The sequence below is a fragment of the Triplophysa rosa genome, linkage group LG5 (assembly GCF_024868665.1).
Source record: "Triplophysa rosa linkage group LG5, Trosa_1v2, whole genome shotgun sequence".
NCBI lineage: Eukaryota > Metazoa > Chordata > Actinopteri > Cypriniformes > Nemacheilidae > Triplophysa > Triplophysa rosa.
The window spans coordinates 20185796-20201006 of NC_079894.1; the positions used below are offsets into that span (position 1 = coordinate 20185796).

Genomic DNA, 15211 nt, shown 5'->3' on the forward strand with positions numbered 1-15211 from the left:
TTATCGCCCAGACTGAGTTTTTAAAAGAAGCATAGTCACCAATTTCACTTTCAACTTAGCAATTGTTCTTTAAAGAAAAACATCTCCACGCCTGGTTTCGGTGTCCTTAAAGATTGGGTATCATGCTGTGTCATGCATTCTGACTTCTTTACACTGTTAAACGTGCTGGCTTCTCATGCTTAACATGGTCAACTTGTTAAAAAACGAGTTGGACGTATGACATAGTATTTCTGTACTTGATACACTCCTCCAGCACTCCAATTTGTTTCGGAAAGTTTTTTTCAATTCTGGATCCCTGTGTCGTCACGGGGCTCCTATTCCTTTTATTGGGCAATTCTCTCGAAAAAGCAAGGTGAAAGAAAGAGCCCACCCACGAGCCAACCGACGAGCGAGACCTGCTTACCATCAAGGTTGGCTGCGTCAAAATGGGTTGCGCTGCTCGTTACTCTTGCGATAGTGGAATTTAGGTGTGTTTGTTTGTTCACTGCATTTCAGTGATGGATGTTATATAAACGGTGGATATAACGCTGGATTTGATCAGCGTTTGAAACTGATAGATGGAGAGGTCCCAGTGCTAAAAGATGCCGGATATGAACTGATGCAGTAAGTCAAACTAAGTCATACGTCTGTGTTTTGTTGGCAATCGGCGTGTACGTGCATAATTTAAAAAAAGAAGGGATTAATGTGATGTTGCTTGCTCGTGCTGTAGTTCCATCCCACTCTCCCCACTAGTCCCACCTCTAGCAGCTCATGTTTTTCGGGAAATAATCGTACATACTCTTCAAAGATATGACATATGCAATAATACTCGAGATTAATATGAGATTGGCAGAAACTGCCTGCGATACGCGATCTTTATTAAAACTAGACCAGCTGGAACTGACTTTTCCAAGTCAGAGATGTTCTTGGGGCAACACATACTGTTGACCCTACAACGACATTTTTGTGAAAAGCCTATACCCAGCCCAAACCCTAACTCTAACCATAACTTATACAATCAGAGGAAAATGATAGATGAATAACAATGGCATAGAATGTCCCTGGCTGTAAGCTTAAAAATAATGTTAAACTTCACTGCAGTAACACTAGGCGCTGTAAGCTCCGTATCTGGTTATTTAGAAGAGGATGTATTTATTGTTTCATTCGCCATTCCAGCATCTAAGGCTATATTCATGGCGAGAACTAGTCAATTTATACACAAGTCTGTCTTATACACATCCACACAAGTTGGGGGAGGGACCATTTAGAACCTTCAATAAACCTAACCTCTATGTCCTTGGGCTGTGGAAGACAACCAGAGCACCTGGAGTAAACCTACACTAACACAGGAAGAACATGCATTTCGAGGAGGAGATGGAATGGAGATGCATGTATGCACAGTCTTCAATTGTGTTCTGCAGAAGACAGTACAGGATTTAAATGACGAGGTTGAGTAAATGACAGAATTTAAATTTTTGGGTGAACTACCCCTTAAGAAGCTTCACTGCACGCAGTGGAAAACCGAGAGAGCTGCTATTGCAAAAAAGCATTCATTACTACTCTACACCAAATCAAATTCTCCTTCAATCACTCTCATGCTCTCTCCTGGGAGAGAGAGATCCTGTAAATTAAAACATCAAATTAAAACTTTACATGCCACACTGAATTACGAAACTGTAATAAAAGTCCTGACAATCATACTTGTTTAAATTGAGGGAATTTTGAATTTCAAACCTTTAGGCTATGTGTTTATGTAGCAGGCCCAGACCCAAACGTTCTTCTGATGGAGGGGCAATATATGTAAGGCATAATCCACGGCTAGACATGGAGGCCAAGAACCTCTGCGAAGTGCATAAAAATCCTTTAATTCATGGCTAGCCGTGGATTACCCGTTTTATAACATGGTCATTTGCCAAGTTAAAGCTGTCATTGATGATTACAGTGTAAATCTAGATTAGACAGGTGAAAATGACAGGTATTTTAAAATGTTGATCAAACTGACTGGAACTACCTGTGCATTAAACGGTTTTAATGCACACCTTCCAGCCAATCAGAATTCAAACAGACCATGGCATAAATAGTATGTATATACAGTACAGTTGTTAAAAAGAGGAATAACAAAAAGGTTTTCATAGCCCAGTCTATTTTCTCTAGTTTTTGTGAGAAACACTTTATTGAGCAAGAAACATAATTGTTTTTGAGGCTTAAAATAAGAATCGCACAAAAACAACTTTACAGTTCAGCCAACATTATACATGTTTCAGCCTCCAAGTTTAGAGAAATGTAAATAAAACATTTCAACACCCCCAGAGATGCATTTCAGTATATATCTTAAACCCTATACTGAATTAATGACTGTGAGATAACAGTTATATATAATTATTAGATATTTATCATTTGAGTCTTTTCATCAAAAATCTATGTTGGAGGAGAGTGGGAAGCACTTCAGCACACGTTTTAACAAGAGGCATCACATATTCCTTAAACCAACCACCAGAACTTTTCTCCTCTTGTTGTTTCTTTAGATTTTTTATCTCATCCTCCATTAGTTCAGCTTTCTCCTTAAAGCCTTTGTCTAGGAGTGCTTCCCGCTCCTTTACTTTGCTCTCCACAGCTCTTTCCATCTCCTCCTGTTGTTGCTCCACCTCCTTGTTGAACTTCTCCTCTATCTGCTTTATTCTGTCCTGCTGACGCTCTTGCTCCACCTCCATCATTCGTTCACACTCAATACGTTTCTCTTCTTCCTCCTTACATTTCTGCTCCAGCAGAGCCGCCTTCTCTTTCTCCTCTGATCATTCAGTCATGGGAGAGAAATAAAAAAAGAGAAACAACAGAAGTTAGTTTATGTTTATAGTAATGTCTCTAGATTCTATTTTACATTTATTTGAAGTTTTAAATGGTCCAGGATATTCATTACAACACTAGTTAATAAAGATTTACCTTGGATCTTTCTGTCATTTTCAGTGAGTTTTTTATCAGCGTGAAGGATGCTCTTTCCTTCAGCTTCCCTCTCATTCAAGATCTCATTCAGTACGGCCTCAGCCTGCACATCAACAAATACACATCTTACTGTAGAACACACACTCATAAACATAATCTAGACACACACACACAGGAAGTGTGCTCACCTTGACTCCTTTGTTTGGTTCTCTGCGGTACTGTGCAATGATGGCGTCTCTGTCTCTGCAGTAGATTTCATATCCTCCACACTGACTGTATTCTCCATTCTGCAGTCGTTCATTCATGTCAGAGAACAGATCCTTCAGCAGCTCTTTACACTTCCTCTCTGATGCCATCTCATTCTCGTCCATCAGTACCAGATAGTACATATCGATATCTTGCTATAAACATACATACACATCACAAATTCAGACACAAATAACATTTGTATTAAATAAAATGTTAGTTTGTAATGAAAAACTGTATATTTGTACTTTGTCTCCTTGGAATTATAAGGTGACGGCATTCTGAGATTTTTTGCATTACATTTGACTTCAATTCAATTCACTTCACTTCACTTCACTTCAATTCAATTCAATTCAATTCAATTCAATTCAATTCAATTGTATTTATATAGCGCTTTTCACAATTAGGGCTGTCACGATTATGAAATTTGATTGACGATTAATTGTCTGATAAATCATTGCGATTATGGCGATTAATTGTCTGTTTTAGGGCTTTGGCGATTATGCCGATTAATTGTCTGTTTTTGAGCTTTGACATTTAATTCTCATTCATTTTTGATTCAGCGATTGAAATGACCATATTGTTCTGAATACAAGACTATGTTTTTTTCTTGGAAATACATCGGAAAAAATTGGGTCATCATATATTCAAGGTTTAGGCTTTTACCTGTCAATAATACAACCACCAAATACTTGTAAATTAAGTAAATTCATCAGGGGTGAAATGAAGCCACCATTAAAATACTATCAGTCATAGAAAAGCTTCTAGTCTGTTTTTTTCTCACTTGCAAGACTACAGTAAAATTTTACTTGTGTGTTAATGAAATTTTGGTAGACTGGTTTTCACACTGAGATTTGCTTAAATAATATTAAATTGTACTGCAGGTAATTTGTATATGTTTTAGTTTTTTTTTTAGTGATTGTGTTGTGGTGGCACGTTTTACAAGTATTACAATGCTTTAGTAACAATATATACACTAAAATATGCAATATGCAGATGCACTACAGCTCCCCCTAGTGTCTTCTATAGAGATGTGCGATAATTGCGATGATCCGAAATCATCGCGATGAGGTCAAACAATCGCGATGAGACGATTATTTAATAATCGTGACAGCCCTATTCACAATGTGCATTGTTCCAAAGCAGCTTTACATGAGAAAATAAGAAAAACACAGAAAAGGTATAAACACTGCGCATGGTGTTTATAGACCAAGCAAGATCATTCTGATAAATAATATCTAATAAAAGCAGTCTCACGGTGAGCAAGCCAACACGGCCCTGTGGCGAGGAACCCAAACTCCAATGATAAATAAATGGAGAAAAAAACCTCGGGAGAAACCAGTCTCAGTCGGGAGGGCCAGGTCTCCTCTGATGTGTCACAGCTGCACTCAGTGACTTTGATTAAAAGTTACTGAGTAAATGTTTATGAAAAATAGGGAGAGCTTATTAGTTGTGATTTAGGAAATTTCATTTGTTGAAACTGGTCTAATTTTGTGATCGATGACATAATGTAACTGAGTGCAACTACAACGTCAAACTGCTATCATGTGATGTAAGTTTAGCATTAAATACTAAGTATTGTAAATTAAGCAGGTATCTTTGTAGATAAAACCTTTTTGTTTTCTAAAAAACATCCCAAAATGTACGCAACGTAGGGTTGTTCGACGATTAATTACGATTCATCGCATCCAGAATAAAAGTTTGTGTTTGCATAATATAAAATTATAATAATTATAAACTTAAATACAAAACTAATATGTACAGTGCACAGACATATATTATGTAAACACAAACTTTTATTCTGGATGTGATTAATCGCTGAACAGCCCTACGTTGTGTAAAAAAACAACACAAAATGTAAATAAGTTGTCAGAATATGTGATTAATTCAGTTTTGACAAAAATGTCTGAAAAATACGTTATAATTCCAAGGCGGCAAATTATATTTTTCTCTACGAAACTAATGTCAGACATTTCAGCATACATTTAAATCAAAACCTTTTAAGATAAGGACATTTCACTAAAGTGTTCTAAAACTTTTGACAGGTAGTGTAAGACAGTGTGTGTTTGCATGATAGTAGTTGCTTTATTTTTTATGTAAGTATATGAATCTCACCACCAGTTCCTTTAAGTAATCTCCTTTTTCATCTTTAAAGGAACGTTTCATAAACTCGGAAGTTGCCAGTTTGCTGAACTTCTGATGCTCTGAGGTAAAATCAGTCACACTTACAGGGAACTTGTTCTTCACCTACAAAACACACCTCACTTTACACTGTACTTTGTCTTATGTTAAATGTAACAAAAATATTGTTTAAATTTAAGATAATTATTTAATACTAAAACATATGCTATTTTATTTAATACACACCATCACACTGCCAATTCTCAGTAATGATTTTAGAACTCTAAGGACAGTTTAATGAGATTTAGTGTTGGTCTTACCTCTTCCATTCCACTCTGATACACTTTGAAAGCTTCTTGAACAGCCGCCTTGTTCTCTAGATTTGCAAGAGCGACCACAGCATTGTCCAGACAGGGAACTTTACCACTGCTGATGGTCTCTACATAAATCTGAGCCAACTGACCCAGCACTGACAAAAAACACACAAAACAGATCAAAATAGATTTGATTTTAGTACATTTGATCTTTTGTTAAGATATACTTTACCACAATTTAAATTTATGATGTCACGAAGAACCTAACATACTAAATACTCTTTAATGTGTAGTCTATGTATAAACAATCAAATTGAATAAAACACTCACATTTCCCAGTAACTCTGTGTCCTCCTTTCAGTGTTTTCACAGGACTCTTGACAAATATGTATTCACAGAAACGACCTGTGTTCTCTAGAAAAGCTGGCACAAGGTCACGTTCTTGTAGGCTCTCTAACCGTCTCATGTTTTCTGGTGAGGCTGGAGATGGGAACACGAAACACTTTCGGGATGGGAAATAACTCCGGATACACTCACGAGGCAGATTGTAGTCGCTGATTTTCTTATTGACACCTAAACAAGTAAACAATAAAACATTTTTTGGAACATTTCAAATGTTTTCCATGGACATTTGTTATAAAATTAATCTGTTTAGAGTTAGACATTCGTAGGTAACCAAACCAAAAAATATTTTTAAAATAAAACTTAATACTACTCAGAAAATAATGGATCCAGTGGTTGGGCATTAAAATACCTTTCTTCAGCTGAAGGGCAAAGTCAAGGTATTCGTCCTCTGTCACTTTCTTCCCGTCAATTTCCAAACTCAAAGTAAAATCTCTCACAACCCAGACGAATGATGGGAAAAAACGCACAAACTGAGAATCTTCATCCTCCTCTTCACCTGCTTCTGCTGATCTGATCTTGATCTGCTCAGAAATCTCTGTGACGTAACTGCAGCACATTCAGGAATAATAGCATCGTTTAATGTGTATGTGTGTATATGTGAAAGAGGATTATGCGTGTGAGAAGATAAAGGATACTGCAGCTTTTGTATGGCGTCATTATCGATGGTTCCTCGGCTGTTGTACACCAGAGTGCTGCTGAGCAGAACAGCCAGACAGAAGATCCAGCCGTCGTTCTTAGAGTCTCCCTGACACACACAGCTCAGTATTTTCAGATCAAAACAGTTTAACAATGTCAGAGAGCACACAATGTTTTAAAAATAATCTCAATGTGGACAGAAATGATGTCCTCACCTTGTCTATATCACCCAGTCCTTCTGTGTCCAGCAGCACCAGAGTCTGTCCTGCTTCACATGGATGAGGGACACACCACATCCAGATGCCTTTGGTCTTTGATTCAATAGTGTTACCGAGAGCAAAGCCTGAGACAAAACACATGAAGCAATAAAGTCATGCCTATACAATCCCTTCAGCCTTGACTTAAGTCACAACAAGACAGCTTCAAGTACCTTGTCTTTAAATGAACATTTAGTTAAATAAGTTTTTAATCGTATCATTGGATTAGATGGTAAATAAGTCCTTGACATGTTTACATTGCTAAGCAACTTACGTAACAGCTGTCTGCTGCGCAGTGATACAAACAAATAAACAAAAATGTTTTATTGTCACCACAGTTATAGACCTTAACTGCAAGTTTTATTACATTTATAATTTTTTACTATTTGTAATCAGTGTTGGGTGTAACTAGTTACAAAGTAATTAGTTACTTTTCTTTAGACAAAGTAAAGTAAGGGTTCATTGCCCTTATTTTTTCTGTAATTTAATTACAGTTACTTCGATGTAATTGAACCAAATACTGTGTAATATATTCAATAGTGGAAATGACATCAAAATTATAAGTCTAACTTTAAAATGTATGCTTGTATCTTTCTCACATTTGTATACTTTGATCAGTTAATAAGAATAGTTTATGTAGTTATTTATTATTTATTCAAATTAATTAAATAAGCCGTTTCATGTCCACCCCTGAATCAATTCTAATCAAGGTTGACAGGATATAGAAAGTAATTAGTCATAAGTAATGAAATACTTTTTGGATAGATTAATTTGTACAGTAATCTAATTACACTATTGAATATTAGTAGCTAGTAATGAATTACTTTTTCAGAGTAGCTTACCCAACACTGTTTGTAATATTCTCATACGTGATGCAGAGCTGTTTAATGCTCTGTCTTCGTCATTATACTGCATACGATAAAAAGTCCTCATGAGGTTGTCTGACCCAATTATTAGTATTATAAATAGTGCTTTCTTTTATTAATAAATCGTATACAATACAGTTTATTACATTTTATTTCTTAAATTATATTTTAAATAAATAAATATGAATTAAATAAAAAGTCGTTTCACCTGTCTGTTGTCCCGCTAGGCGGTTCATAAGGTAAGACTTCCCTGTACGGTAGAGTCCCACTACAGACACGACCACCACCGGCTCATTGATCCCATTCAAGAACTCAATTGCGTCCTTACAAACTTGGAGCGATCCACACACATTCTTCACCAAACATATTGGTTGCGGCATCAGTCTGGATTGAGACATGTTGGTCCTCTAGCTGTTTCTGTATGCTAAAGGTAATGAACAAATGAACGATAGTTGTTGCTTATGCAACTAAAACATGATAATGTTTCTACTGTACCAACAAAGTCGATGCGTCTCAAAGTGAAATCGTGCGGTTTGTAAATACGTTACCCAGTCCGTGCAGCAAATAACTAACTGTTAAACCGTGTTATCTACCAAGGGAAGTGCGTCACGTGTCCGCCCAGATGATGAACTGATGTGGGTTGACGCTAAACGGGGTGATTTCGGAGAAAGCAATTGTTGTTGTCGGCGGCGGCAGTTTCGCTTTCACTTTCACTTTCACATTTGCCATCTTTGACCATATCGAGACAGCGCGCGCCACGCCTTGCGTCATTAAAAGCAAAAGAGAACATTTTAACAAAGCTCCTGATTAAGTTCGTGCAGTTGTTTTCTCAGTTTAAGGTCGAGTCCTCCCAAACGGTATTCACAACAGGTTCGAGTAAGTTTGCTAACAATTAAATAAGCGCGTCCTGTAATTGCTTTGTATGTTATTTTGTGTTTGTTTGTTTTCAGAGTCATGGCGCGTGGTGGACGCATGCCTGCTCCGGTGTGTCTCATTGAAAATGACGACAACGGCAAGCTGCTTGTGAGGAAAGAAGGCAAAGACATTCTGGACGGGATCACTGAGCCGGTGGTGGTCGTGTCTGTAGTGGGACTCTACCGTACAGGGAAGTCTTATCTCATGAACCGCTTAGCGGGACAACAGTCAGGTGAGGGAACGTCCCCAAACTCTCATGAGCACTTTATTATCATCAAGTAACATCATTGACTTTTCATTATTTCAGCATTAAGGTAATAATAACAAACAAGAAAACAAAGCAAATACATATTAAACGTTATGCTGATTAATAATATAATAAAACTAATATTGGGTCAATAAGTGACATGTTGCTTATTACAATAAAATGTTTATACACTTGTTCTATGATTTATGTTGTACACCTTTCCTATTTACATTTCTGTTTAAAACTTTATATATTTTGTTGGGGCTTAAATTAAGCAATGTACAGTAAATGGGGTACAACTGTCCTGATATCATCAAGAAAGATGTTTTTCCAAAAGGGTTTACGTTTTTTTTTTGTTAATAAATAAATTATTATTATTATTTATTAATAACTTTTTTATCTGCTAAATCAAAGTAAGTTAGTGTAAACAACATGCAGAAAACAAATTAGCCATGACAACCATAAAATGACAAACAAAACAAACGAATAGTATTTATTTAATAACAATCTTTACATTTTTAAATGTAATGGCCTTTATGCAAAAACATTGAATACAAATATGATGTGCGCTGTGTTTTAGTTTGGCACATGCACTTTAAAAAATGTAAGATTGCTTTCGTGTAAGATTGCATTCATGTCCACATTCATGGACATTTTTATTTGTCATCGTTTCAGGCTTTGCTCTCGGCAGCACGATCGAATCCAAGACCAAAGGCATCTGGATCTGGTGTGTTCCTCACCCATGTAAAGAAGGCCACACTCTGGTGCTTCTAGACACAGAGGGACTTGGTGACGTACAGAAGGTAAAAGCAGCTAAATGGTATCCACAGTAACATTTCCAAAAGAATGTTATCATCACCTTGTCTGTACTTTCTCTTTCTGTAGACTATGAGGCCATTTAAATAGAGATTAGAGATCATTTCCAATCTAACTGATTATTTGATATGGTTGGTCTTTTGATAGTAAGTGAAATGTGGTAGTTTACTGGAGGTGATGGACTCTGTGTTTCAGGGGGATGAGAAGCATGACACATGGATCTTCTGTCTGGCTGTTCTGCTCAGCAGCTCTCTGGTGTACAACAGCTTAGGCGTCATTGACAACACGGCGCTGGAAAAATTGCAGTATCCTTCACATATACACACAAATAGAAATAGAGCAGTAGTAGGAAGTTCAAAGTTGAATATATGTAAGTTTGAATTGGAATACCAGGACGTACAGTAAACTGCAAAGTTTGTTTTGATTAAAGTAATGTATTTTTTCCATTGATCCTTTTTAGTGTAAAATGACACTTATTGCATTTAAATTGAGGAGCTGAATACTAAACACCCACATTTCCTTCTAGCTACAGTGTTATTCCTCCTGAAAAGTGTTTATAGTTATGTGACCGAACTGACGGAACACATTCGTGTGAAGGCAAACCCAAGCAAAGACGAGGACGAGTCAGTGGAATTCATGCGGGTTTTCCCGTCTTTTGTCTGGGCTGTTCGGGACTTCACTCTGGAGTTGAAAATAGCCGATGAGCCCATAACATCAGACGAGTATCTGGAAAGATCACTGACACTCAAGAAAGGTACAAAGTTGACGCATACGTACACACCCATTTGCAAACAAACAGCCATCTATATTTAGTGATACTATATTTAAATACACAATACTAAAACAAAAGTCCCTGCAGATAAACCTGTTCAGACTACTTTAAACCAATTTCAATGAAGGAGGCATTAAGCAAATATTTTATAAATATGAATAGTATAATAAATAGTTATGAAGGTGTATATTTGTTTACAAAACTATTGCATAAATTCATAAAATTAGAGGAAAACATCTAAAAAGACGAAAACACTTTAAAGTAGGGATGCAAGATAAATTATCGGCCATATAGGTATCGGCCGATAAATGGTCATTTTTAGTGTTATCGGTATCGGCATATAATAAAATTTAGGCCGATAAATTATAGCCAATAAATTATTAATCATTTTCTCTAATTAAACCACTTTCTGTTGCACGCTGCTCACAGTTAAAATCCAGTGCAGTAATGTCTTTCTGTCGTGATCATTCACTTACTGTTATTAGCAAGACATTGTAAATGTAGGTACAGTATGTAGATATTTATGAATGTGTAAATTATAGGAACAAAAGCATATTTTTTGCCGATTGCTGTCTGAATGCTTTCTGTCTGGAGACATGTGGCTATTAAGAACACTTTTCTGGGTTGCTCTGGAAGAACATCTATAATTTGTTTATTAAATAAACATTATACCAGAAAAGTTTAAAAGTTAAAGAATCTTTAACTAGTGTAAAGTAGGCTTGGAACATGATTTTCAGGGAAAAACAGAAGTAACGGTTACCTTGTTTTCTGCAGTGAATGTTTTCAAATAAAAGCAGTTGTCCACTTTTGCCTTTTGTTTCAGTCTCAGAAAATGTTATATTAATATTTAGATACTGTATATCGGCCTATTTATCGATTATCGGCTTCCAGTGTTAAATAATTATCGGTTACCGTTATCGACCAAAATTTACATATCGGTGCATCCCTACTTTAAAGGTTACGATAAACATAAAATCTGAAAATGTGCCAGCATTTTACATTTGTACTGTACGTAGGTGATTAACTGTCTTATTACATTTGATCTGTTAAATGTAATATCAGTTCAGTTATTACGGCTTTCTCAGCATGTTATTTTCTGTTTTAGGCACTTCTCCTCAAGCAGTGAGGTTTAACCTTCCTCGCCAGTGTCTGCGCAATTTCTTTGCTGTGAGGAAGTGCTTTGTCTTTCCTCGACCTGCTGGTGCAGAAGACATGAGGAAAATGGAGAAGTTAACTGAGGAGGACCTGGAGCCAGAATTCCTTCAACAGGCAAACACTTTCTGCCAATACATTTACAACTGCGCGGAGCCGAAAACTCTCAGCAGAGGTCGTGCGGTTACAGGAACTGGTGTGTACCATCACAGAATCACTTGTGGAAATAGAGATTTATAAAAACATTTTTATTCATGAGTCTCATAAGTGAAAAAAGTGCTTTTGAATAAATTTCTTACTTTAAGGATGTTCGGGAGATTTTAAATAGAAAACTAAAAAATTAAAATTAAAAACTTAGTGAGAATTTTTCAGTGCAGAGATTTGTGAATATAAGATGCCTTAACTATGAAGTGATGTTCATCTTTTCTCTAACAGCTCTGGGTAATCTCGCTGAAGTGTACGTGGAGGCCATCCGCAGCGGGAAGGTTCCCTGTCTGGAGAACGCGGTGGTTTCTCTGGCAGAGATTCAGAACGGTCGTGCGGTGGAACAGGCCATGGAGCTTTACATGAAAGAGATGTTCGAACGCACTCAGCTTCCTATGGATCCCGAAGATCTATCTGACATCCACCAAATGGCAGAGAAGGCGGCTGTTGAACTGTTTATCACCATGTCCTTCAATGACAACGAACAAACTCATCAACAAGATCTCATGGTACGTGCTGACAGACCAAAAAATTGTGTGACTGTGTCCTAATTTGCATTCTTATACTATTCATTAAATGTATAGCAGGGTCCACAAATCTAGGATTCAAGATCTAAAAAAATATATCAAATACAATATTTTGGTTTACGTGTTATATATGCAAAGGCAGGACATGCTGTTATCTCAAATAAAGGTGCAAACTGTTCTTTTAGGGAAAGGTCTATAATAATTATCAAGAGATGTGTTACCAGAATCAGGAGGAGTTTATAAAACAGTGTGAAGCAGTTCAGCGTGATGTGTTTGAAACTTTGGAAAATGCCATTTCTGCTGGATTGTACATGAGGCCTGGAGGATACAGAGAGTACAAAGATGCACTTAAAGAGCTGACCAATGAGTACAGAACAAAGACACGGTCAAAACTAATGGTACAGTACAAACATGCTTTCTTTGCTTGGGTTTGGATGTTGCGAATCTTGTGTGATCTTTAGTTTCATTAACAAATAACGTTAGAACATTCCGTTTAGGATGACAAAAAGTACTTTAAAACTAGTCCCTGAATTCTTGTGATTTTTATCTTCTGAAGCCATAATTATTTATGGTCACGCTTAGTACAAATCGAAGATATTTTAAAAGATAAAAATCGATGAGACTGAAAGTTTTTATTTAAGAATTGTAGAGACACGTCTCGTGTCACAAGGAAGTCTGGTCATCTCTGTTCCTTGTATTGTCTGAGGAAGCTTTTTATTTATCAGTGAGAGACATTTAAGAAAGAGGAAAAAACATGAATGAAACCGTGACACGATTCCTCAGACAATACAAGGAACAAAGATGACCAGACTTCTTTGTGACACGAGACGTGTCTCTTAAAAAACTATTATCTAAACCCTTTGGAACACTGTAACCATATAAAACCAATTCACAGGAAACAGATATATAGCTAAAAGTTTTTTGTTTTTTTCTTCAGAGTGAGGAAGTGTTAAGCACGTATTTGAAAGCAAAGGAAGCTGTTGGAAAGATGATTTTACAGTCTGACCAGTCTCTCAGTGCAGCTGAACACGCAAGAGAAGGTAAAATTGAAATCGGCTGTACACACAAACCTTTTGCTCTGAACAGCTCTCAGCAACTGTCATTGCAACTATTCATTTACTGCTCTTATTTAGCGACTGTAGCTCTCACATTCATTACAATCTCACCAAGACACCTGTCTTGTTTGCTTATGCATCTAAACTGCATCTAAACTGCTGACATGCATACCTGTCTTTGTCAGATTGGTTGTGTGCTGTATCTACAGGTACGTGCAGAATCTTTTTGCAGTTTATAAGCTGCAAAAAAACAAAATTCTCAAGAGATTGAGAAGCAGTGATCTAACATGTTAACTCATGTTTTCTGAAAGAATGTTTATTAATTAAAGTCACCATGAAACGGAAGTTGCGATTGACTTTTCCGTATTGTGTATCCGAGTGAAACGGCTTCTGAAATGAGAAAAATATTTTGGGCGGGGCTTTATTTTGCCCTTCCTTTTTTTGATTGGTTTGTTGTAAGTTGGGCCTGGAGGGGAGGGCTAAAATTGCCAGGCCATTGGACAGTCAGTATAGTCCTACCTCTTTTTTGTTGCTGACGTCATGTGGTGAAGAGTTGTTGTTCAGAGGGGGAGAGGAGCTTTGTTTTTGATTAAAGATTACAAGTGCAAAATAATAATAATAAAAAAATGGTGTATTAATAATCACTGCAACACTGTGTAAAACACTTAGAATTTTCCTGTTTGATTGCATGGTGACTTTAAACTAACGGGTACAATTTTACGTGAGATGGCGATATACAGAGATGGGGATATGCAGTTTAGTCAAATATTAAGACTCAAGTGCTGCCATTCCTGGCTGGATTACATGTTTAATTTGCCTTTGTGTGTTTGCAGTGGAGAGGTTAAAGAATGAGGTTCTAGAGCAGCGACAAAGGAGTCTAGAGGAACAGAACCGCTTACAAGCGCAGGTGTTTCACGACATGCAGAGAACCCATGATGAGCATGTGAATCAGCTCATGCATCAGATGGAGAGAGAGCAAGAGAGATTGAGAAGAGACAATGAACGAGTCCTCGATGCAAAACTCAAAGTAAGAACACGGCACTAAATAATGATGCTTTAGGAGCAGAAATCTATAACTTTTGTTACGTGAAGATTTATTTAGTGTGAGCCAAAGAAATGAGTTTTTTTGTGTTGTATTGCAGGAGAGGGAAGCTCTTCTAACCCAGGACTTCCAGAGGGATGCTGATCGCATGCAGAGAGATATTGACAGCCTGAAAGCAGACATAATAAAAGAAGATGCATCTAAACCCTCCACACTCAGCCGGGTTTTAGATGGTATCGGTACAGCAGCTACTTTCGTCTTGCCTGGTTTCATACCTAAAGCGATTGGTGCTGGTCTGTCCTTCCTCTCACGGCTTTTTTGAAAATGGATGCACAGGTTTCACATATATAGAAACAATGACATTTATTTTAGAGCACAACGTGTCTCTAGTTACAGTAATATAGTTTACAGTATTAGTTATATTAGTATATAGTTTTGAATTAGTTACCAGTTATGAATTAAGAGAGAGTGCTGTGCTCACATATGCTAGCAGCATAAATTCTGTTTGCACAAGCATCGAATCAAGAGCTGTTTTTGTATTTGATATGTTTTCCTCCTTTCTGCAATGCACTTGAAGCTGGATTTGTTTAAAAATAATATGGCACTTCAAAAAAATCTATCACAAAAGCCCTAAAAGGTTATAAACTTTATTTTATATTAGCATTTCTGTCTTTGCTTTTGTTCAAAAGAGCATCAGGCATTTTAGCAAACTCGTGG

At 36.8% G+C, this 15211-nt stretch overlaps 2 protein-coding genes across 3 annotated transcripts; one reads left to right on the top strand and one right to left on the bottom strand.

The window, feature by feature from the left end:
• Window positions 1-2155: 2155 nt before the first annotated feature.
• gbp1 (guanylate binding protein 1) lies at window positions 2156-8384 on the bottom strand. The gene is made up of 11 exons (XM_057333469.1): window positions 8260-8384; window positions 7973-8188; window positions 6857-6984; window positions 6641-6750; window positions 6355-6551; window positions 5931-6173; window positions 5607-5755; window positions 5281-5412; window positions 3108-3320; window positions 2920-3022; window positions 2156-2767 (listed from the first exon to the last, which is right to left on the bottom strand). The coding sequence occupies exons 2-11, from the start codon at window positions 8160-8162 to the stop codon at window positions 2373-2375; spliced, it is 1860 nt and encodes a 619-aa protein (XP_057189452.1). The 5' UTR covers window positions 8163-8188; window positions 8260-8384; the 3' UTR covers window positions 2156-2372.
• Window positions 8385-8493: 109 nt separating this feature from the next.
• On the top strand, window positions 8494-14825 carry LOC130554056 (guanylate-binding protein 1-like). Of its 2 annotated transcripts, none has more exons than XM_057333466.1 (11): window positions 8494-8640; window positions 8715-8911; window positions 9602-9729; window positions 9938-10047; window positions 10303-10496; window positions 11620-11862; window positions 12102-12379; window positions 12583-12795; window positions 13335-13437; window positions 14286-14479; window positions 14595-14825. In XM_057333466.1, the coding sequence occupies exons 2-11, from the start codon at window positions 8719-8721 to the stop codon at window positions 14814-14816; spliced, it is 1878 nt and encodes a 625-aa protein (XP_057189449.1). In that variant the 5' UTR covers window positions 8494-8640; window positions 8715-8718; the 3' UTR covers window positions 14817-14825. The 2 variants fall into 2 exon arrangements, with proteins under 2 accessions (XP_057189449.1, XP_057189450.1); XM_057333467.1 differs by having other exon boundaries at window positions 8494-8634.
• The last annotated feature ends 386 nt before the right edge of the window (window positions 14826-15211 follow it).